Source organism: Macaca fascicularis, chromosome 11 (genome assembly GCF_037993035.2).
Source record: "Macaca fascicularis isolate 582-1 chromosome 11, T2T-MFA8v1.1".
NCBI lineage: Eukaryota > Metazoa > Chordata > Mammalia > Primates > Cercopithecidae > Macaca > Macaca fascicularis.
The window spans coordinates 8,249,101-8,274,292 of NC_088385.1; the positions used below are offsets into that span (position 1 = coordinate 8,249,101).

The 25,192-nt window shown below is 40.7% G+C and overlaps 1 protein-coding gene and 1 long non-coding RNA gene across 2 annotated transcripts in view; one reads left to right on the forward strand and one right to left on the reverse strand.

Annotated features, from left to right (window-relative positions):
• On the forward strand, positions 1-24,921 carry ACSM4 (acyl-CoA synthetase medium chain family member 4). The gene is made up of 13 exons (XM_005570012.5): positions 1-201; positions 2,188-2,398; positions 6,829-7,036; positions 13,532-13,675; positions 14,419-14,575; positions 17,116-17,195; positions 18,811-18,934; positions 19,626-19,706; positions 19,850-19,951; positions 20,678-20,805; positions 20,904-21,003; positions 23,381-23,500; positions 24,683-24,921. The coding sequence occupies exons 1-13, from the start codon at positions 1-3 to the stop codon at positions 24,767-24,769; spliced, it is 1,743 nt and encodes a 580-aa protein (XP_005570069.3). The 3' UTR covers positions 24,770-24,921.
• The window catches only part of LOC141408018 (uncharacterized), a 75,154-nt gene that overhangs the window by 41,883 nt on the left and 8,079 nt on the right, over positions 1-25,192 (reverse strand). The window contains exons 2-3 of the long non-coding RNA XR_012419951.1: positions 23,192-23,337; positions 20,864-21,074 (exon numbers count right to left, since the gene is read on the reverse strand). This is a non-coding gene — a long non-coding RNA (uncharacterized lncRNA). The remainder of the gene's footprint in view (positions 1-20,863; positions 21,075-23,191; positions 23,338-25,192) is intronic.

The following is a 25,192-nucleotide window of genomic DNA, read 5'->3' on the forward strand; positions in this document are numbered from 1 at the left end:
ATGAAGATTTTTTTCCGCTACCAGACATTTAGATTCATCTGGCTCACCAAGCCACCTGGCCGGCACTTTCACAAAGATCGCCAGCTTTGGACGCCTCTGACTCTTGCTGACTTTGAAGCCATAAATCGCTGTAACAGGCCATTGCCTGAAAACTTTAACTTTGCTGCGGATGTGCTGGACCAGTGGGCCCAAAAGGAGAAGGTATACGATGATGGGCTTCCAGTAGATGCTTGGTGTCCCCTTATCTCTCAGTCTTCCATTTCCTTGTTCTGTGGTCTACCACTTAATTCCAATGCACTCTTTCACCCTCTTGGTTTCCATTGTTTGTTTTCCAATTGTCCTCCCCTCTCCCCAGGGAAGATCTTAGATCCTCAGCTACAAATGGCTGGGTGGCCCTGGAGCCTTCTCTGTCCCCCATCCCCAGGGTGGTTCCTCACAGAGTTAGGCCTCTTTTCCTTCTCTTCTCCAAGCCCCACGCAACAGTGCTTTGTTTTTAAGTTGGTCACAGGCTTATCCAAAAAGTAGTAAATTGAGTTTTGGTTTTATGAATACAGTTATCATTGGAGTCATTAGGAGAGAATTGGAGGTTGACAAGAATAAAGCAAGCAGCCCTTATGCAATGTTTACAGTGCAGCCTCAGGATGAGTTCTCTGTGTACTGATCCTCACCCCCTGCCAGGCACTGAGCTAAACACTTAACCTAGCAGTGCTTATCAAAATGCACTGCAGGCCCCATGGATGGGAACATGATGTTAGGTACTAGACAGACAAGGTATTAAATAACATTGAATCAATTCTTCCTGTTGAATACATGGAGAAAGCCTTCCTTGAAAACCATTGTGTCTTTAGCACCTAACACTTGCTAAACAGTCTCTTGAATAAAGACCACAGGTAGAAGCTAATCATCTCTAGATAAAATTTAATGGCATAGTTTTTTTCTTAGCATATTTGTTTCTCAATAACCTATTTTTTAGCAAGTGGTAATAACTGTCCAATAATGGTGCTGATTAAATGTAGATTCCTTCTTAGGTAAATGTATACACCTAAAAAGTGAGTCAACGTAGAGAAGTATACAAAATAAAGAATAGTGCAGGTGCAGACAGAGCTGACAGAAACAGTGATACTTAAATGACTAAAGATTGAGAAATACTGACCTATATTATTTCACCAAATCCCCATAACAACCTGGGAGGTTTGCAGATGAGGAACTTGACCTCATAGAAACTAAGCTACTTATCCAAGGCCACACAAAAGAACATAAACCGAGTCCCTGATCTTTACAGAGGTTACATCCATAGGAAAGAGACACATCTGTCATATAATGAATTGGAGTTGTCTGGAGTATGAGCACAACGATGAAGGAACACGGAGAAGTCAGTGGAGAAACAAAGAGAAGTCTAAGAAAAGCTCCTAGACTAATTGACCTGTCAACAGGGCTTTTAAGGATTTGCCAGCCAGAAAAGATAAAATAAGTTCTCCAGATACGGGAAAGAAGGGGGAGGAATTTTTTCTTTCCAAGTAATACATAAGGCAAACAGGTTTTGCAGTACAGATGACTCACTTTGTAGAATGAAGGGGAAGAAGTTTCCTCTAGAAGTCAATCAATTGATGCCTCCCTCGACCCTGCTTCTTGTGACTTGTGAAAACCACACCTCAGCCTTAGGGTACAAAGAGATGTTTGGTTCTCAATTAAACTTAGCAGATTCATTCAGGTTATTTGGATGGGACAGAATCTAATTTAAGCAAGAAAGAAATTTATTCAAGTACTATGGGAGAGATCACAAAATTAGGCTGGACACTGGAGAGCCCATCTCGATGAGGACAGGAACCAGGACAGTTCTCTGAGGATGCATAAGCACCAACAACCCATAGACAAGTTTTGTACCAACCATTTTCTATCTTTTGATTCCTCTCAGAAAACCAAAAAGTCCAGAGAGAGAAGGTCTGATTGGCTCAACTTTGGTCAAATGCCCACCCACTGCTCAGGGAAGGGTAAAAGCACTCCGAGGGATTCTCTTTTCAAGGCTGTGTTCAATAGGAGAGGAGCAGTGCCCTCAAAGTCGAACTCAGGGTGCCGTTAGCAGAATGCACCAGAGCCGGTGCCAAAGGGGGAAAACAGCAGATGCCCCATGTAAGAGTAATCAGTCATGTAAACCTACTCCTCTCTTTCCTATGTGTCCCCGGTCAGACAGGGGAGAGACCAGCTAACCCAGCCCTGTGGTGGGTGAATGGCAAAGGGGATGAGGTAAAATGGAGCTTCAGAGAACTGGGCTCCTTGTCCCGAAAAGCTGCCAACGTGCTCACCAAGCCCTGTGGCCTGCAGAGGGGAGACCATGTGGCCGTGATTCTGCCGCGAATCCCTGAGTGGTGGCTGGTCAATGTGGCTTGCATACGAACAGGTCAGTGCCAATATTTAACATTCTAAATCACACAGAAACATAGAAAAACTGAAACTCAAGGGTTTTCTGAAATGTTAGCTCTGATTAAAGCTATGTGTACAGAAGACCAAAAAAAAAAAAAGGAGTTAAGGTAATCATGATATAATGATAATAACAATAACACTAAGAGGGAGGTATTAGTGTGATAACCATTTTGCAGAAGAGGAAACCAAGGCTCAGGTTAAGAAGACTGCCAAGGTCAGCTGGGCATGGTGGCTCACGCCTGTAAGTTCAGCACTTTGGGAGGACAAGGCGGGTGGATTACGAGGTCAGGAGTTCGAGACCAGTACGGCCAACATGGTGAAACCCCATCTCTACTAAAAACACAAAAAATTACCCAGGTGTGGTGGTGTGCGCCTGTAATCCCAGCTACTCAGGAGGCTGAGGCAGGAGAATTGCGTGAACCTGGGAGGTGGAGGTTGCAGTGAGCCGAGATCTTGCCATTGCACTCCAGCCTGGGCAACAGTGCAGGACTTTGTCTCAAAAACAAACAAACAAAAGCTTGCCAAAAGTCACAATTAGAAAGCCATTCTAGTCAGTCACAGCTAGAAAGCTATGCAATCGGAATTTAAAAACAAAAGCTCTATAAAAGCAAATTTGGGTACCAACATCTCTTTGCAGTGCTGGATTGTCTAGGACATGTTCATCCAGATCATCCAAAATTTACTTCTCTGGATATATTTGGATTCTCCCTAGCAAAAAAATTACAAGAAGAAGAAAAAGTATTTATACATCAGGACTTGTAAGAATATGATTGGCACTTCCCAGTTGAAAAATCTCTACCTTTTTTTCAGACTAACTAATGTATTCAATGACACACTTTCTCCCAAAGTAGTAATTTATAATTTACCCCAAATAAAAATTCCGACAGGATTTTTTCCACTCTAGGACAGGAGTTGACAAGCCATGGCCTGTTGGTCGGGCACCTATTTACATAAGTGATTTTAATGGAATACAGCCATGCTTATTTATTTATATACTGTCTATGGTTCCCTTTGTTTCACAACAGCAGAAATCCTCATTGAGATGGAGATACTACGGCCCCCAAAGCCTAAAATATTTGCTATCTGGGCCTTTATTGAAAAAGTTTTCCAATTCCTGCTCTAAAACATGACATAAATGTTTATAAGTCAATTAAAAATAAATAAGAATATCAAAGGATAGAATACTGTAAAGAACACAAAGATGTTTGTTGCAATGCTATTAATAATAAAAATTTGGAAACAACTGAATAGAAATGACTGAATTATAATAGGTGAGACTAAGTTTAGTTGAGGTGTGTGTGCATAAGTGATTAAAATTATGGTAACTCAACTTGAAATACTCCTAAAATGATAATTACAAAGATTTCATAATACTGTTGAAAATGATCTTTCTGTCAATATTAAATAAAAACAGCATTATATAAAATTTGTTTATATAAAATTCTTTTTGCATTCACCAAAAACAACCTGCAAATGTTAAACCAATTGTGTGTTGAGAGTAGATTGAAGGTGATTTGTTATAAAAAAATGTAATATTGCTTAACGTAAGTTATGAAATGTATAAAATAATAATGAAAACTAAACACATAGGTTGAATGGCTAACATAAAACACTAATTTGAATGCAAAGCAAGGAGGTGAGGCCGGGCGCGGTGGCTCAAGCCTGTAATCCCAGCACTTTGGGAGGCCGAGACGGGCGGATCACGAGGTCAGGAGATCGAGACCATCCTGGCTAACACAGTGAAACCCCGTCTCTACTAAAAAAATACAAAAAACTAGCCAGGCGCGGTGGCGGGCGCCTGTAGTCCCAGCTACTCGGGAGGCTGAGGCAGGAGAATGGCGTGAACCCGGGAGGCGGAGCTTGCAGTGAGCCGAGATCCGGCCACTGCACTCCAGCCTGGGCGGCAGAGCGAGACTCCGTCTCAAAAAAAAAAAAAAAAAAAAAAAGCAAGGAGGTGAGATTATATTTTCTAACTCAGAATTATTAAATCTTCAGTGAGAATATTGAAATTGTACTATACCACACAGCAAAATATTTTGGATTTTTGCTGTAAAGTGTATCCAGTAATGCCTAAGATATTTGCTATCTGAAATCCACTAGAAGAAAACTTCTCCCAACCCTGAATTTAGCGGTCTACACATTGAGCACATTCACATCACCAGTCTACCAAGGGTACTAATTATTTGTGAGTCATTAAGAACAAGTGGTTTCTAAAATAAATAATCTTAAATTTTTACATTGAGCGAATATTCTAAGGTGTTTTCTTAATCAACTTCCTTATCCTTTTGCATTTATTCACTTTCTCAAGAAGGGATTTTTTTTTTTTTTTTTTTTTTTTGAGACGGAGTCTCGCTGTGTCACCCAGGCTGGAGTGCAGTGGCGCGATCTCGGCTCACTGCAGGCTCCGCCTCCCGGGTTTACGCCATTCTCCTGCCTCAGCCTCCGAGTAGCTGGGACTACAGGCGCCCGCCACCACGCCCGGCTAGTTTTTTGTATTTTTAGTAGAGACGGGGTTTCACCATGTTAGCCAGGATGGTCTCGATCTCCTGACTTCGTGATCCACCCGCCTCGGCCTCCCAAAGTACTGGGATTACAGGCTTGAGCCACCGCGCCCGGCCGAAGGGATGATATTTAAAAGCTTTTAAAATATATTTATAAAATAAAATCTTTCTAGCAATTCAACTCCACATTTTTGTATTTAGCAAACTTCAGGGAACTCACCAAGAAATAAGTAGTTTGGCTTATAGCACAGGTCTTGGGAGTTTGGGAAATGTATCTTTGAATCTTTTCTATCCTTTGCCACTTACTGACTTTGTGATCCTTGTGCAAGTTATTATTTATATACTGGGATTAATTTTAAGTGAGATACTGGGCACGTAATAAGTGCTCAATAAACAGTAGTGATTATCTGTAATACTTTATTTATATACACTCCACTTCTTCTTCCCAATAATTCACTTTAGAAAGTACAAACTTTTCTCTTTCATCTAATTTGTCCATGTATGTTCTTCCCAGAATGAACTGGTACTTTAAAATCAGACGTCTCCAGCCAGTGTTTAGGATGAAATGAAGAGGTGAGATAAACTAAGCATTGCTAAAGTAGTCTAGGCAAACCTTGATGATGCCAGACCACTGGAATCCATAGAGTTGAGGGCTGGCTCTGCCACTCACCAGTTACGACCAAATCTCATATTCCATCAATGGGCACAACCACATGGACCTACTAGGGTTGCTTAAAACAGTAGTCTCTAGGCATTTTTGATTGTATAATCTATCAATAAAAATATTTAGGATATACATCTTCCCATCTGGGTATAGCTATTTATTTGCTTCTACTGCACTAATAGACTATGCATATTATAAAACATATAAAAATGAGATAAAAGCATTAAAAGAATTGTAGTTTCTCAATAATTTCTAATTCTTTAAAATTTTTAATTTTAAAAATTAAACAGGAATGGAATCTCATTATGTTGCCCAGGCTGGTCTCAAACTCCTGGGCTCAAGTGGCCCTGCCTTGGCCACCCAATGCACTGGGATTACAGGTGTAAGCCACCATGCCCAGCCAATAATTTTTCAGATTTCTATTTTCATTTCGTAGTCCCAATGGATTGTTGAAAAACTCACTTTGGAGACCACTGTTTTTTTTCTTTCTTTTGTTTGTTTGTTTGAGACAGAGTCTCACTCTATCACTAAGGCTACAGTACAGTGGTGTGATCTCAGCTCACTGCAACTTCCATCTCCAGGGTTCAAGTGATTCTCTAGGCCTCCTGTGTTGCTGGGACTATAGGTGTGCGCCACCACATCTGGCTAATTTGTGTATTTTTAGTACAGACAGGGTTTTGCCATGTTGCCTGGGGTGGTCTCGAACTCCTGAGCTTGATTAAGCAATCTACCGGCCTTGCCTCCCAAAATGCTGGGACTACAGGTGTGAGCCACCGCACCTGGCAGGAGACCATCGGTTTAGAGATTTGAATGAGAGAGTGCTCGTGAAATGTGTTATAAGCTGTAAAGTGCTAATTAAGTGATACATAATAATGATTCAAATGGACGTTAAAATGTTACATTGTAATGGCCCTCCATTATAATGTCTAGTATATTCCAGACACTTATTGTTGTTATTCCCATTTTACAGATAAGGAAAGAAAGGCACAGAGACATCAAGGTCACAAAGCTTGTAAATTGCAAGGTCAGGATTAGACCCATGGTCTGTCAAACTCTGAAGCTAGTGCTCTAAGGGATCTCTCAGGGATCAGGGTCCTGTGCAATATCCTTGGGGATCCAGGCAGAGGTAGCCGAGGTAACTGAAGAATGGATTGTGATGCTTCTCCTCACCGAGGCACAAAGCCCAAGTCTTCCACAATGGACAGCAGTTCCGTTCAGTGCAGGGCCCTCTGTCCTTCCCAGGGATCGTCTTCATGCCGGGAACAATCCAGCTGACAGCAAAAGACATCCTCTACCGGCTGCGAGCATCCAAGGCCAAGTGCATTGTGGCCAGTGAAGAGGTGGCACCAGTGGTGGAGTCCATTGCATTGGAGTGTCCTGACCTTAAGACAAAACTCCTGGTGTCTCCACAAAGCCGGACTGGGTGGCTCAGCTTCCAGGAGTTATTTCAGTGAGTATTTTTCCCAGCCAATCTACTCTGCTGGCAACACCACAAATTATAGCTACATTGGGGAATCTCTTTGCCTCTAAGGACTCAGGAACACTGTGAATTGATCTGGGCTCTTACTTAGAAAAGAGTTACCTAATAGCTGGGTATGGTGGTTCACACCTGTAATCCCAGCACTTTGGGAGGCTGAGGTGGGCGAATCACTTGAGGTCAGGAGTTCAAGACCAGCCTGGCCAACATGGTGAAACCCTGTCTCTATTAAAAATGCAAAAATTAGCTGGGCGTGGTGGTGCCCGCCTATAAGCCTAATTACTCAGGGGGCTGAGGCATGAGAATCACTTCAACCTGGGAGGTGGAGGTTGTAGTAAGCCGAGTTTATGCCACTGCACTCCAGCCTAGGCAACAGAGTGAATCTTCGTCTCAAAAAAAAAAAAAAAAAAAAAAGAAAAAGAAAAATATTACCTAATAAATGGATTTAAGGGCAGAAGAAAGGGACATAGCTCTGCCTCCACCCTCCTGCTTTCTACTGTGGTCTATGATGAGAATCTTGTGTGATTTGGCCCTTGCTTAAAGCTGGACCACATCTCCTACTACTCTCCCTTTTCTTCCTCAAACATGCCCTACCTCAGCTCCTATTATTTCTTCTGCCTGGAGGGCTCTTCTTATCCCTTTTCATGAGTGGCTCCTTCTTGTCATATTTTGACTCAATATTTTATCCTAAGAAGCTTCCCTTGACCACACTACCTAGAATAGAACTACAAGCCACTCTGTCACATCGTCCTCCTGTTCTCTTCATATCACTCATCATCATCTGAATTATCATGTCCATTTCTCTGTTCCTTTATGTAGTCTTTTTGCTCCTCTAGAGTAGGGTTTGGTAAACTCAGGCCCAAAGGCCAAATCTGGCCTGCCACCCTTTTTGTTGGTGTTGTTTGCTTGTTTCCGTTTTTTTTTTTTTTTTGAGACAGGGTCTCACTTTGTCACCCAGGCTGGAGTACAGTGGTGTGATCTCGGCTCATTGCAACCTCCACCTCTGGGTTCAAGTGATCCTCCCACCTCAGCCTCCTGAGTAGCTGGGATTACAGGCACCGGCCACCATGCCTGGCTCATTTTTGTATTTTTAGTAGAGAGGGAGTTTCACCATGTTTGTCAGACTGGTTTCAAACTTCTGACCTCAAAGTGATCCACCTGCCTCAGCCTCCTAAAGTGCTGGGATTACAGGTATGAGCCACTATGCCCGGCTCTGTTTTTGTAAATAAAGTTTTATTGGACTGCATCCATGCTCATTTATTTACATATTGTCTATGTAACAACAGCACAGTGGAGCAGTTACAACAGAAACTGCATGGCCCACAACGCCTGAGATACTTGCTGTCTGCTCCTTTACAGAAAAAGTCTGGCAACCCCTGCCCTAAACCATAAGTTGTAAGAAAGCAGAGACTTTGTTTGGTTCATCTTTCTATCTCTAGTTTCTAATGCATAAATCGTGCTTAATATTTATAAGCGAATGAACAAAAGAGATCACAACTGCAGTTTTCCTCATAAGTAAAATGGCAATAATTATACTGTACTTATCTCAAGTGTTGTTTTGAGGATAAATTAAATGAATATGTGAGAAAGTGTTTTTTAAGCTGCAAAAAATGTGTAAAATGTTAATTAATGGTATTATCCTTCAAAGAGGTGTTGAATAGCTTATGTTTAAAAATAATTCTTCCAGAGAAGTTTATAGAAAGAGAAGACATGTAAACCCTGCTGAATAATAGCACAGTTTTTTTTGTTAGAATGAAATTTTATCTTACTAATTAATATAAACCAAATACTATTGGCCAATCCCAAAATTCTTTCCCAAGGGCCACACCAGTGAATACTACTTGTGTCTTTATAAGCTGTGTAACCTTGGATAAGTCTAAGTCAAGTAATATTGCTGAAACTCTTTATCTTATCCATAAAGTGGAGACTATGATAGTATCTACCTCATGGGGTTGTAGATGGACCAAATGTGATAAAACATGTAAAATTCTTAGCTGAATGCCTGGCACAGAGTAATTATTCCATAAATATCATAGTAATTATAACAGCTATCATTCTTATTTTCAAGTTAACAAAGTCATTCAACAGTGTAGTGATTCCTAAGGTAATGGTATTTATATTATTTGAATATGCATCTCCATAGGTAACATACTTTTTTTAACATACCTCTAATACATGTATTTATTTATAAATTATATACATGTACTTTTATGCATTATACAAATAGCAAAAATAAAAATTTTAGAGGATGAGTAAAACAGTACTATTGTGCCACTGCACTCTAGCCTGAGTGACAGAGTGAGACTCTGTCTAAAAAACAAAAACCATATAATTTGCAATTCTTCTTTTTTCTTCTCTACCCCAGTTGCCTTGCACACTCTTTGAGCAGCAAGCACTTCCACTTCGGAGACTTCTGTCCTAAGAATCTTTGCAATAATCTGTTGAGTCCCCAAGAAACCTTAAAGATGCCACAAAATTTACAACAGATAAAGGACTTTAAATTCATGTGGATTTCAAATTGAAATCTGCACACTTTGGGAGTGGTTTTCAAGACGGAAAAAATCCTCATTTTAAACAAATGACTTTGGAGTGTCATACCTCCAAATGGCCATGGATTGTTTCTCTAAAAACTAGGGAAGGGATAGCCGTCTCATTGCCAACAGTTGGCTGGTTTTTCAGAAGACTACACATAGCAATAATGTGGGCTAATTTTACATTGCTAGAGTTGATCTTTTATTCAATAAGTACATTTTAAGCCTTCTTGCCATCCTTCTGCCTCCCAAGTATAGAAGTCCATTAACACTTTCCAGAATATTCATAATGGGATAAGGGAAAAGGTCAAAATTATAAGCCAGATTGATATGTCTCTTTTTCTGTCCTAGTACAAAGGACCCTGTCCTGTGGGGTCCAGGACTCTGGATTCTGACCATGACAGGGTCAAGATGGTGTTCCAAGCATGGGAACAGCATGACCAAAGATATGGAAGCAAAAAACCAAAAAATACCCTAAGTTGTGCAGGGAATGGACTACAAGCAGTTTGGTTTAGCTAGAGAATAAAATATGGAGTCTGAGTGAAGCCTGGAAGAGCAAACAGGCCAGATTATGGGAGATCTCACATGCCATACTAAATCTTAAACTTGACCCTGTAAACAAGGGAAGCCATTGATGGGTTTTAAGAAGGGAAGTGCCACGGTCAGGTATGGATTTTAAATAGATTTATCTGGCAGATATGTAGAGGATTAGTTTGAGGAGGAACAAACTGGAATCAGAGAGGCCATTCTGGAGCCTCATCTAGGGCAGAGATAATAAAATATCTAAATCTGAGCTCTGATGAATAGGATGGAGGAAAGGAAACAAACTAAACAACTAGCAGGACTTGAAGAGTATTGGATGTGGAAGATGAAGGAAGAAGGAGTAAAGGCTGAGCTGCTTTTTGACTTAGGTGATTGGTGGGTAGGTACCATGAGTTGGAGAAAGAGCCAGTAGATGAGGTTAACATAACAAGTTTAGAGTTGGACATACAAGATTGAAGGGTCTGTGAACATTCAAATGTCTAGCAGGTAGTAGATACATGAGTCTCAGGGACAAGAGGCAAAGATACAAAGCAAGAAGTTATTAGTATATAATTAGCTCTGAAATCTGGAAAGGCATAACTCAGAACTCAGGTATTCAAGGAAAGGAAGTCAGATAATGAAATCACTGCTTGAAAATCTTCCTGTCACTCACAGGTTGTGATGCTTTTTCTGATAGACAGATAGATAGATAGATAGATAGATAGATAGATAGATAGATAGATAGATAGATAGATGAAAGATGGATAAGTAGATAGGTAGGTAGGTAGATAGGTAGGTAGACAGATGGATGGAAGAATAGATAGATGAAAGATAGGTAGGTAGATAGATGATAGACAGAGATAGATAGACGATAGATAGATAAGATAGATAGATGCCTTCTATCAAAAGGTTCCATACTGTCCATCTGAATTATCACCATCTGAATTATCATGTCCATTCATCTGTTCCCTTATGGATTGAGAAATGTTTAAACATAAGAGGTCTCCCCATAGGTATTAGATTCTGTGAAGTAATGCCCCTCTCTAGGCCAACACATATCAACTTCACTCTATACATACACTGAAAAGAAAATCAATATAGTTGAATGAATGATCTTTTTCTATTTTAAGGGGAGGAAGCAAGTTACCAAGAAAACCATGTTAATATTTTATGAAACTATTTTTAAATAATCCTCACTGTTGGCTGGGGACGGTGGCTCATGCCTGTAATCCCAGCACTTTGGGATCCCAAGGCAGGCAGATCACATAAGGTCAGGAGTTCGAGACCAGTCTGGCCAACACGGTGAAACCTCATCTCTACTAAAAATACAAAAATATAGCTGGGCATGGTGGCACATGCCTGTAGTCTCAGCTAATAGGAGACTGAGGTGGGAAGATTGCTTGAACCTGGGAGGTGGAGGCTGCAGTGAGCCGAGATTATGCCACTGCACTCCAGCTTGCGTGACAGAGTAAAACTCTGTCTCAAAAAAAAAAAATCCTCACTATTTTTACTGTTTCAATGACAATGTCACTTATTCACCATCAAGATGAACTAAAACAGCATCCTTAACCCTGTTCCCTTCAACCAGAGAAATTAAAAATATGATACACCAGCCAGATGTGGTGGCTCTCGCCTGTAATCCCAGCATTTTGAGAGGCTGAGGCGGGTGGATCACCTGAGATCAGGAGTTTGAGACCAGTCTGGCCAACATGGTGACACCCCATCTGTACTAAAAATATAAAAATTGGCTGGGTGTGGTGGTGCATTGTCTGTAGTCTCAGCTACTTGGGAGGCTGAGGCAGGAGAATTGCTTGAATCTGGGAGGTGGAGGTTGTAGTGAGGCGAGATCATGACACTGCACTCCAGCCTGGGCGACAGAGTGAAACTCCATTTCAAAATATAAATAAACAAATAAAATAAAAATATGATGCACCAGTCTCAAAAATTCTCGGATACTGTACCAGTTATCCATCACTGAGTAACAAATCATCCCAGCACTTAGTGGTGTAAACAGTAGTTATTTTATTTGCTCATGAGTCCATGGGTCAGAAATTCACATACGGCTCAGCAGAGGCAGCTGGTCTCTGCTCCAAATCAGCCTGACTGGGACTCGAGTATCCAAAGTGGGTTCACCTTTAAGTCAGGCTGGCTGCCAGCTGAAGCACTTCAGTTTTCCTGCACATAGCCTCTCCCTCCAGCAGGACAGTCTAAACATCTTTATATGGTGGCTAAGGTACCCCACAGGGAAAATGAAAACTATGAATCTTCTTGAGGCCTAAGCTGAGAAGTCCCAGAACCTGTGCCACAGTGTATTAATGAAAAAACGTCATGAGACCACCCCAGATTCAAAGAGAGAGGACATAAGCTCTGCCCTACAATGAGGGAATGACATACAAGGATGATTTGTTACTCAGTGATGGATAACTAATACAATATCTAAGAATTTGTCTACAGGGATGGAAGGAATCATGGAGCTATCTTTGCAGACAATCTTACACAGAGATTGTTATCAGTTTGGTGAATTCAGTGGGTCAATGAAATTAACATGGACACAGATTTATTCATCTTCCTATCATGCCACTCTCAGTATAAATCCAAGATGGCCAGGGTAGCTCCAGACATCCTGTACTTGCACAACAATACCCAAAGGCCATAAAACAGGATGGGCTGGGGAAGAAGGCTGCATCTTTTCCTCATGACTCTTTTTAGAACAAGAAAACATATGCCATTAAAGCCTTACATCTCATTGTCCATAACTGCATCATGTGTCCAATCTTCAACCAAAGGAATGACTGTGACTGGCTTAGATTCATCAAGATTTGCCTGTAGGAGCTATACAGGGACAGTCTCCCCTGAAGCACTTAATTGCCTGATACTTGAACAGAATCAGTTCTATGAGTGCAAGGAAGAAGGAGACAGCTATTTGGTAAGCAACTAGCTGCATCTGCCACAGATATCAAAGATACTGAAAAAAAATTATTTAAAAGTTTGATCCAAATGCCAAAAGATCTTCCTTTAAATAATAAAACCCCCTGAAACATTAATAGCAATGTATGAAGATTCAATGCTGATTTTTAAAAACTCACAGACTTTTTAAAAACACACTTGGAAAAAAAAGTTACGATCCATAAAATGCATGTCTTTTGTTATTAATATTGAAAGTTATGTTGGCTACTTCTTTACCCTATAGGGAGATGAACCTTAAAAAAAGAACTGGGCTGTTAAATCTTAGCACTGATATTCAAAATCCCGCTAAGATTTCTTGAGGAATTCCTCTCAGGAAAGCTTTGGATTAGGTTCAGTTCTGTTAACTATCTTCTGGTAGCAAGAGGGCATAAGTAGTTGAGCAGAAGAAATATCAGAGTTAAGCTGGTCTGCCATCTTCCACCACCATCTTGGGGTCCATATTTTGCAGATTTGCCTCTGAAGAGCACAGCTGTGTGGAAACACGAAGTCAAGAACCAATGACCATTTATTTCACCAGTGGGACCACAGGCTCTCCTAAAATGGCCCAGCACTCTCAGAGCAGCCTCGGCATTGGGTTAACCCTCTGTGGAAGGTAGGGAAGAAAATTCAGTTTGTTTTTGGTGAACTCCCCAAAGCTGCCAATATGTGTATCCAACTAACTGATACTTCTCCTTGAATTGCTGTAAGATATTGCCAATATAATAGCTACACAACAGATCTCTTGCTGGCCCTGCCCAACCTAGCTCAGTAAATGGCAGCATCTAACCAGCTGATCAAGCAAGAACTTAAGAATCGACCGCAATTAATCCTTTAACAGCATGTCTGGCTCCCTTTTCTCATTGCCAGGAAGGGCTACCCAGAAAGGCCTTCCTAAAAGAGAGGCTGTCCTACAATTGTCACATTATCCCATTTTATTTTCCTCATAGCATTTATACTACTTGAAATAATGATATTTATTAATACACTTAACTCACTTTATTGTATATTTATTCACTATCTGTCACCCTAAAATAAGAGCAGAGATTTGGTCTACCTTGCTCACTGCTGTAGAACAGCGCCTAGAACATTCCAGCTTAACAAGTATTTGTTGCATCAATGGACAAACTCAAAAAATCATGCCACACCCAGCCTCTCACTGTACTCTCAGACCACCTGGGATTCTGAAAATGCCCTTAAGAAGAGTAGAAGTAGAATCTATCACCTTGCCTGGGGCTTCTTTTGACCCTTCTCTATAGCCCTTAAGATTCTGGGGCAAAGTCACCCCTGAAAGATACCAGTTTGTAATTTTTGTTTCTTTACTTTTGGTCTGTTTTGTTGCTTCTTCATATCGTTTAGGTATTGGCTGGACTTGAAGTCCTCAGATATCATATGGAATATGTCTGACACGGGCTGGGTCAAGGCCGCCATTGGCAGTGTGTTTTCTTCCTGGCTGTGTGGAGCCTGTGTTTTTGTGCATCAAATGGCACAGTTTGACACTGACATCTTCCTAGACGTAAGTCAAGTCCTTCAGCTAGATAGATCTTTAGAGTTCCTCCTTGTTTCCCATAAAATCACGAAGAAATTATTCCTCAGAATACGAGGCTTCTTGGGCTTCTGGAAATCATTTCTTTATACAAAGCAAAGTCTCAAGGGTCTTGGCTTTTGAAATGTATTTGACAGAATGGAGGGGGAATAACTGCAGCACTCTTAGGCAGGAAATCCGGACTGCTGCTTCAAATAGTTTAGGATTACTGTTGCTCAATCTGTAGCTACTTAAGAAACTGGTTCTAAATAACAGATTAGGAGTCTGAAGTCCAAACAAATACTTCATTTCTGATTCAGTGAAATAAAGATAATAGCTGATAAACCGGAACTCTTGTGTGGAGTGGACATTAAAAGTGGGGGTGCCTTTCTCCCAGAGCAGCTCTTCTTATTCTCCCCCAGCCTATACTTCCCACTTTGTTAGTTCTCAGAACCCAGTACTCTGTTGGAAACCGGGCATGCATACCCTGCCTTCTCAACCGGGCACAGCTAGATTGAGATATCAGATAACTCCAATTTCTTTAGACTTTAGAAAAATGTGATTAGGGCCAATTATTTTTCAACCATAACAAATTTATTAAGTTTAACAAAATACATATTATTACATACAAACTATACTTGTGTGTGAATAAAAGCTCTTCACCTGTTATTTTGCTAACTGGTCTGACAAGATGGTTTAAGGCAGCAGTCTGCAACCTTTTTGGTAGCAGGGACTGGTTTCGTGGAAGACAATTTTTCCATGGAGACTGGGGGGAGTGGGGAGATAATTTCAGGATGATTCAAGTGCATTACATTTATTGTGTGCTTTATTTTTATTATTATTAAATTGTAATGTATAATGAAATAATTATACAAGTCACCATAATGTAGAATGAGTGGAAGCCCTTAGATTGTTTTCCTGCAACTAGACAGTCCCATCTGGGGGTGATTGGAGATAGTGACAGATCATCAGGCATTAGTTTCTCTTAAGGAGCACACAACTTAGATCCCTCACGTGCACAGTTCACAATAGGGTTCAGACTCCTATGAGAATCTAATGCCACTACTGACCTGACAGGAGGTGGAGCTCAGGCGCTAATGTGGGCAATGGGGAGTGGCTATAAATACAGATGAAGCAGGCGTAATTCCAGCACTTTGGGAGGCTGGGGGGGGGGGGGTGGATCACGAGGTCAGGAGTTCAAGACCAGCCTGGCCAAGATAGTGAAACCCCTTCTCTACTAAAAACACAAATAATTAGCCAGGTGTGGTGGTGGGCGCCTGTAATCCCAGCTACTCGGGAGGCTGAGGCAGAGAATTGCTTGAACCCGGGAGGCAGAGGTTGCAGTGAGTTGAGATCATACTACTGCACTCCAGACTGGGTGACAGAGCAAGATTCAGTCTCAAAGGAAAAGAAAAGAAAAAAAAAATACAGATGAAGCTTCGCTCTGTTGCCCTACCACTCACCTCCTGCTGTGTGGCCCAGTTCCTGATAGGCCACAAACAGAAACCAGTCTGTCCTGTGGGTTGGGGATCCCTGGTTAAAAGGTCTTAACATAAATGTATGCTAACATAAGAACTGGGATCTCTACATCAGGTTTACAAAGTGCCCTAAAGTTGGTAAGTTAACTTTGCAGTTTCAAAACCTATGTTTTTAAAATAAGAATATTTTTATTTTACAAAAATCATGTGTGTATTTTAAGTGCTATAAAAACCTTTATAGATGTATGCTATTTTTAGGTGTATATATTATACTTTATAAAAATAATTAGAATCTACGGAGCAGATAAACACAGTAGAAATGTTTACTTACTGATCAAACGTTATACTTTATCTGTGACAATCCAGGTAGCCCAGATATACATTTTGAGAGCCTTCTCCCAAATACTTAAGTTTAATGCAAATTGTCAATACATTGAGGGACACAGTGGAACTTCTCTAGAAGAAGGAGCTCTAAAACAGTATTTCCCTAGATTTAAGACGCCTAGGCCATATCTTATTTAAGAAACCAGAGGCATAATGAACTCAGCAAATTTTTAAAAATTAAGAAAAGGCCTAAAAAAATGCTTGTTTCTACATTTATTCAACTTACTCAAAAAGACTAATATATTTTATAGGAATGGAGCTGGAAAGGTCCCAGTAGGTTTGCTTATACATCCATAGTCAATACTATCTATGAATATATGGGCAGGAGGTTACAAGATTACACTATAAAAGGTAACTTGCAGCCCTGAGGAAGAATAAACCAGTTCATACTTTGGGTTGTTCTCAAATTCAGTAATTCACTTGTTGAATTAGATTGTGTATGTCTGTTACTGTAATATTAATATATATACATTCTTTTCAGTAATTGGAAATTCCCAACAGATATACACTCACTAGTGACAAGTAATAAATATTTGTTTTCTTATTCCTAGTAGTGACCATGGGATGGGCACATATTAATGGAGGAAAATAACAGGGTGTAGAATAACAGCTCTAGTCATGGCCTTTGATTGACCACTTCTGACATCTGTGTCTTTCTCCATCATCCAGACGCTTACCACTTATCCCATCACAACCCTGTGCAGTCCTCCCACTGTGTACCGGATGCTTGTGCGAAAAGACCTTAAGAGGTACTTGGGCAGAAATCTCCCTTTGAACCACAACCAATAGCTACCATCCAGGATCACAGATCTCCCTTTTTCAGCTTAGGATAGCTGAGGCTTTGTCAGTCTTACCACCACTGACATTGTGAACCGAATAATTCTATTGTTGGGAGACTGTCATATGCATTACAGAATATTGAGCAGCATCCCAAGACTCTATTTGATGCCAGTAGCACCTCGTCCTCCCCATTTGTGAAAATCAAAAATGTCCCTAGACACCGCCTAATGTCTCCTGGGGGGCAAAACTGTCCCCTAGTCTAAGAACCACTGGAATATCTTCTAGGACAACTGGACATTTTTCCAGGGACAATCAGACCTCTATAGTCCCAGAACTCCCACTCAAAAAAAATTATCCTCTAGTTCTACTCTTTTAGAAACACTGTGATTTAGAATCGGCCCTCAAAAAAGAAAGAAAGAAAAGTGCATTTATATTGCTTTGAAGAAAAGCTAACAAAGTTTATGACTTGAAGGTCATATTAAATTTAGCCAAACCATATGAACACCCAGCAGAGTTGCAATGTAGATTTGTTTAATTCAAACTCAATACATGAGGAGAGAAAGGAAGAGAGGAGCAAACTCAGTAGCATAGGCTTGTCCATCCTCCTTTGCCACCAAAGTGTGGTGGCCCAAGAGGGAAAGTGCTATGCGAGACAGAATAAAGCAAATATGAATCTTCTCTTTTCCTAATCAGTGTCAACTCCTTTGCTCCTATGTCACGGCCTTTGAAACATGAGCATCTTGTTCACGTTTCAGGAGTAATTCAGGGACTATTCAATGATTATTTTGAATGCATATGATTTGTATTCTACCCACACTCTCTGGCCCATTTGGGGCCTCAGCGTATGAGAAGCAGGCTGTTCCAGGCTTTCTCACTTGAGTCCAGTAAGGCTAGTGGTTAAAAGCTAAGCAGCAAAGTCAAAGAGGCAGGGCCCTGCTACTTACTAATCATGTGGCCTTGGACACTCAAGATAACCTTGCTAAGCCTCCATCAACTCCATCTTTAAGAGAGGATTAAGAGCCCCCTCATAAGGTAGTGGTGAGAATTTAATGTGACATGCTTGGTGAGATCACCCTGAGAAGTGGAAGGTGCCTGGTAGAGTTTCATGAGTATCAACTCAGTCCTTTATTACATGGGAGGCTTTGGGCAAGTTCTTTAACCTCTCTGAGCCTCAATGTCCTCATGCGTAAATAGGGGTTGAGAGAAGTCTAAGAATGCTTCTAAAGCCCTTACGACATAGCGACTACTCAATCAATATTAGCTGTTATATCATGTGGCTCATAATAAACACTTAGTATCATTAATAGCATTTTCTCCTGCCATTTTACATCTTTAGTAGCTAAGTTCTCCTCCATCTGCTAAAATGAAAGCTCTCAGGAATTTTTGTTATAATCACTAATGTGCCCCCATATACCTAGAACAATGTCTGGCAATATGGCAGGTGTTAACAAGTATTTATTGAATGAACTTTCCTAAGACTAGCCTCTCCCAGCTGCTATGCTTGCTGCTTGAATGTCCTCATTGTCTTGCAGTGAAAGCACTCAGGTTCCTCTTGAAAAGACCCATGCAACTCTCTCTCTCCAGGTATAAATTCAAGAGTCTGCGGCACTGCTTGACGGGAGGGGAGCCACTCAACCCAGAAGTGCTGGAGCAGTGGAGGGCGCAAACTGGGCTGGAGCTATATGAGGGCTATGGACAGACGGAAGTGGTATATCTAGCAGGCATCTATGTTTAGCATATGAGGGGGCCTTTCTGCCCCAGGTGTGTCAGCTGAGCCCCTGAAGTGCCTCCCTCCCACTCTAAATTTGTATGGAGTTTCCCAGGATACCTCACCTTGCCAGCAGTTACCAAAACTTGCAGATTGCTCAATTAGGTTTTGCTGAAGGGGAACGATGATTATTCCATCATTCCTGCCTCCCCCTTTTGCAGGAGAAACCTCAGAGGCATTGGGGGTGGGTGAGGTTCAGAATTGAGCAGCTCATCTTTCCATTGTGCTGGGAATAATCCTCTGAGAGCGTCCATGGGAAGCTGATTCTAAGGTGCACTTGATGGAGTCTAAGGAGTGGTTTTCAAAGTGTGGCCATCAAACCAAGCAACATCAACATCATCTGGGTAGATCTGGTAGAAATGCCAAATTCTTAGACCCCACTCCACACCTAATGAATCAGAAACTCTGGGATAAGGCCCATCAATCTGTGTTTCAACAATGCTCCAGAATCTCAAATTTGATTCTAATGCACACCCAAGTTTGAGAACTACTGGTCTCAAATAATATATTTCGGAAGGTGTGCCTGCATGCCAGGAAAATCAGTCAAAATCAAATCTTAATTTTCATTGCCATGATATAGTTTCAGAAAAGGAACTTTTGTATACTTATACAAAGCTTGTCCTCTCAATAGGGAATAATTTGTGCCAATCAGAAAGGCCAAGAAATCAAACCAGGTTCAATGGGGAAAGGAATGCTGCCCTATGATGTCCAGGTAGGTTGAGAAAATATCTGACTGGTTCAATAAAGGAGAGAGAACGTGTTCCTTTTCTGCTATTCATTGTACAACTATTCACAAGCTGCTTTCATTTTGTGAAAAGAAAATTTTAAGAACATCACTTGTTTATTTCATTCCAGATTATAGACGAAAACGGCAATGTTCTACCACCTGGCAAAGAAGGGGAAATTGCCCTCAGACTGAAGTCTACACGGCCCTTCTGTTTCTTCTCTGAATATGTGGTATGAGGACAGAAAGTGCTGGTCATGCCTTAAATACAGACTTGGGTTCAAATTTCATTTCCACCATGTCTTGCTATGTAACCTTGGGCAAGCAACAAAATCTTTCATCCACCGTAAAATGGGGAGGCTATCATCTATCACCCAAGAGTACTGTAAAGATGAAATTCCAAATGTAAGAAACTGGTTGCAGTGGTTATCCTCAGAAAGGAAAACTGGACAGGCTGGAATAAGGATGCAGTTGGGGGGTGCTAGAGGTAGAAGAGGGGCTTTTTATTATACTCTTTAGGACCTTTTGTATTTTACACTAGGAACTATCTTTTAAAAAAATTTAATTTCCAGCCAGGCACAGTGGCTCATGGCTATAATTTCAGAACTTTAGGAGGCCAAGGTGGGAGGGTGGCTTGAGCCCAAGAGTTCAAGACCAGCCTGGGCAACATAGTGAGACCCCATCTCTACAAAAACATAATACAATTAGTCAGGTGTTGTGGCACATGCCTGTGGCCCCAGCTACTCAGGAGGCTGAGGTGAGAGGATCACTAGAGCCCAGGAGGTCGAGGCTGCAGTAAGCCACTGCACTCCAGCCTAGGCAATGGAGAGAGACTCTGTCTCAAAAAAAAAAAAAATTCCTTTAGAAGTAGGATGTGTAATGTACTAGTAACTTAATGAGTGCCATACCCATCTCTGTTCTGACCAGACTAATCCCCAAATGTCATCCTTGGTTCCTAGGACAATCCACAGAAAACTGCTGCCACGATAAGAGGAGATTTTTATGTTACTGGAGACAGAGGAGTGATGGACAGTGATGGGTATTTCTGGTTTGTCGGCAGAGCTGATGATGTCATTATATCCTCTGGGTTTGTACCTTTTCCACTCTGAAGAGGTAACAATTTGACAGGGAGGGAGATCACTTACTTGGAGGATGTGGTGGTCAAAAACTTCTTTTCCTCTTCAGGTACCGTATTGGGCCATTTGAAGTGGAGAGTGCACTCATTGAGCACCCAGCAGTTGTTGAATCGGCTGTTGTCAGTAGTCCAGATCAAATCCGAAGAGAGGTAGATGAATGTCATTCATTAAAGAAGCAACTTCATGTTTTCAAGTTCTGTCCATTTGACCACTGTAAAGGCTGAACCAAGAGTGGTCAATCTATTAATTCTCATTATGAAGCATGCATTTGGCCAAAATATAAATCAGGCAACCAACTTTACAATAAGTTGTGTCCCAAAGAGGCGGTATTAGAATTCTTTTGATGGCAAGTGACAGAAACACAAATCAAACTGCCTTAAAAAAAAAAAAAGGCATTTGGCTCATATAAGTGACAAGTACTTAAGTACAGCCACATCCAAGGGTTCACGTGAGGTTGGCAAGATTTAGCTTCTCTTCACTTTTGACTCTGCTGTTCTTTATTATGGCTCCATTTGATCAGATTCTTCCTACTTGATATCAACCAACTCCAGACGTATACACCTTAGCAACCCTCCACCCCTTCAGGGAAGGATACAGCTCTGCTTTCAGTTGTTTCAAGTAACACTTAAGACTTCATTTGCCTACCTTAGATCATATCTCTAACCAATGTGGTTCAGAGACTGGTATATGCTAATTGGTCAGCCTTGGATCATATGTCTATCCTTGGAAGTAGGTGTTGGTGTCAGTCCCACCAGACAGAAGTTAGGGTAACACTCCATAGGAAAATTAGTCACTAAAAAGGAGGAACAGATACTGCATAAGCAAAAGCCACAGATTTCACTGAATGGAAAGCTGTCATGGAATTCAGAATATATTTTCTCACAGAAACAAGACAAATAGAAAACTGTGGGCACGGTGGCTCATGCCTGTAATCCCAGCACTTTGGGAGGCCGAGGTGGGTGGATCACTTGAGGTCAGGAGTTCGAGACCAGCCTGACCAACATGGTGAAACCCTGTCTCTACTAAAAATACAAAAATTAGCCAGGTGTGGTGGCGGGTACCTGTAATCTCAGCTACATAGGAGGCCGAGGCAGGAGAACTGCTTGAACCTGGGAGGCAATAGTTGCAGTGAGCCACGATTGCACCACTGTACTCTAGCCTGGGCAACAGAGAGAGACTCCGTCTCGAAAAAAACAGAAAGAAAGAAAAAGAAAATTGTGGCCAGGTTCCCAGACAATCTCATGAGCCTATTTAGGACCTAAGGAAATGGAACTCTGGCAATGACAGTAATAGCCTTAATTCTAGGAGGAAGCCTTATTTTCATAATTTGTTTTCCTCATGGAAATTTCCTACGGACATAGCAAGTGACAAAATTTCAAAACAGTTTGTCAGCATCAATCCACATCTGTACCTCCCTCTCACACACCAGTTAGCCTCTGTAGTGACACTGTGGATCCCATACTCTTACCTCCTGTACCCACTCTACTCTCCATCTATTCCATTCTCAAAAACAGTTTCTTCCTGCCACCATGTTCTTATTCTCTCAATATAAATGATTTCAGCTGAACCGAAGTAACCACGAATTAGAATCAATGTATGAACAATAAATAATATAAATTATGCTTACTAACCTCAGTAATTATCTAATTGGTGGGTTTTAAACAGTATTTCAAAGAGAAGCAAACAATATGAGTCAAAAAAGACCTCACAGAGATAGATCGATCCTTCCTGAGAGGTTTTGATTTTTGGCTTTGTTTTGTTTTTTGGAGATGGAGACTTGCTCTGTCACCCAAGCTGGCGTGCCGTGGTACAGTTATAGCTCACTGTAACCTCTCAATCTGCTGGGCTCATTCGATCCTCCTGCCTCAGGCTCTTGAGTTGCTAGTACTACAGGTGTGCACCGCTGCACCCTGGCTAATTTTTTTTTTTAAAGTCTTTGTAGAGATGGGGGTCTCACCATGTTGACCAGGCTGGTTTCAAACTGCGGGGCTGAAGCTATCCTTCTACCTCGGCCTCCCAAAGTCTTGGGGGTTATAGGTGTAAGCCACCATGCTCAGCCCCTTCCTGAGGTTTGATCTCCCAGGATACACAGCCCTTCCTCCACTGGGACCCTCCAAACTCCTTTGAAACCACATGTTCTCTAGGAGCTCCATTTGTCCCCCTCCTACATGCTTCTAATGGTACCGGTTTAATGGAGTAAGTGGTCATCCATAAACCAAGGACTGCCCGTATAATCAATAGGATCAGTCTGATTGCAATGTTAAATACATGCGTGATCTGTAAATAGAACTTAACTTTCTTGAACCACTGCACTCCTCATACTCATGCACCATTTACCTGAAAATATTCTGAAAAACATCACTTTGCAATTGTATCCAAGCTTTGTTCAGAGGTAACCTCTGGCATTTGTAGTCATCACACGAACTGTTGTTAACAAGTAGTAAGCAACTGCATTCAGCATTGGCTGCAAATCCTTGACATGTCTGAAAAACAGATGAGCAAGATAAATTAACTTTTCTGTTGCAGGTGGTGAAAGCTTTTGTTGTCTTAGCTGCACCCTTTAAGTCCTACAACCCAGAGAAATTAACTCTTGAGCTTCAGGATCATGTGAAAAAATCAACTGCACCTTATAAATATCCAAGAAAGGCAAGTACTTTGCCCAAAAGTTAAGTTTGGATGTTACCAAACTAGGGTCTAAGCTAGAATTAGATTTTACTGGATTTTGACTTTATAGTAGCTCATTATATAGGTAGATGACGCTTTTCAATTTGTTTAACCATAAGAATTTTGCTTTAAAATGTTTTATATTAGAACGGTATAAGTGAATTATAAACCAGAACCTTTAATCAACTCTGCAATACTGAATCACTACTAAGAGTCTTTCTAGGACTAATTAGTCCCATTCTGTATGAGAACACCACAGTGGCAAAGAATTGCCAAGTGCCTTGTTTTTAGGGACAGCCCTTGATTCATCTATCTCACTACTCTTATCCCTAATACCCCTATAAATTCAAAGTACATGCCTTGAAGTATCAAGTAACCTCAGTTAATGTTCAGAAGATGGTATCCAAAGAAACTATGGAATCTTTCCTGAAACCTTCTTCAAAGAATGATTTAAGAACAACACTATGTAAATACATGAAGATGGCCCTGTAGTTTCCTTCTAACTGTGGAATTGGTTGATAATTACTGATCCGCTGCATGAGATTTCTATTTCATTTGGCATCATTTCAGTCAAAAAGCAGTTAAACCTAAAAACTACTCACATTTCCTCCATTAAATTCACTAAATCAGTAATCGTTGACTTTCAGAAAGACTATTTGGGGGCATTTTAAAATACAGTAGTCTTATTTTGAGAAAAGAGAACAAAAGGAGGATTTTTGTGGTCAAATCAGGGCAGAAGGGAAAACTGTATATACTCCAAATTATATACTCCAAATTACCCCTAAAACTCTTCCTCAAAACCTCCAGGATCCAGCTCTGAAAAGACAAGAACTGTTCTTTTTGTGTTTAGCTGTGATCTCTGTTTCTTGGGAAGAGTGGAGGCCTAGGACTTATTTGAACTAGGGGAAAGAAATGGGGTAAAGGGACTATGACTTTCTACTGGCAAAGCATTTCAGTGAATTTGCACTAAAAATCCATCAGATGGAGCTACACTGTCACCCTTCCTATATAAACAGACCAGTTTCTGGTGTCCATGAAATTCAATGAGCTTAGGCTAAGATAATCTCGACTTTAAAATTCAGTCAGAGTTTCATGCAAGCTCTTTCCCATTGCACTGACAATTGGAAGGATAAGTGTCTCATAACGTTTTTTTCTGTCAATTAGGTGGAATTTGTTGAAGAACTCCCAAAGACAATCACTGGGAAAATCAAACGCAACGTTTTAAGAGACCAAGAATGGGGACGAAGATAGCTTGATAAGAAAACTGAAAGGTTAAGTAGTAATATGGTTGCTTTCTTTTAGTATTTGTTCCTGATAATTCAGTGACTACTCTCTTAAAATGTTTAAGATCTTTCCTGCTTGAAAACTGAACTGTTGAGTTTTTGGTTTTTACTTAGCTTTTTAAATTTAAAAGTAAATAAAAGCCTAAAAAATATATGGATGCAAATTGTTATAATGACCAAACTGACAAAGGTAATGATGATGATTTGTAGTGTTGAAAATATCAGGAATCAAATGATTGCTTAGAACAAGAAAGTACACAATGAATCTGTATTTCATTCACCTTGTGCCTGATTGATTCAAAATAAAGATATATCCTGAGAGAAATGTTCAAGACAATTTCTTCTGCTTAACATCTTTATGAGACCAAACTTCAAGACATTAAAATAAGGA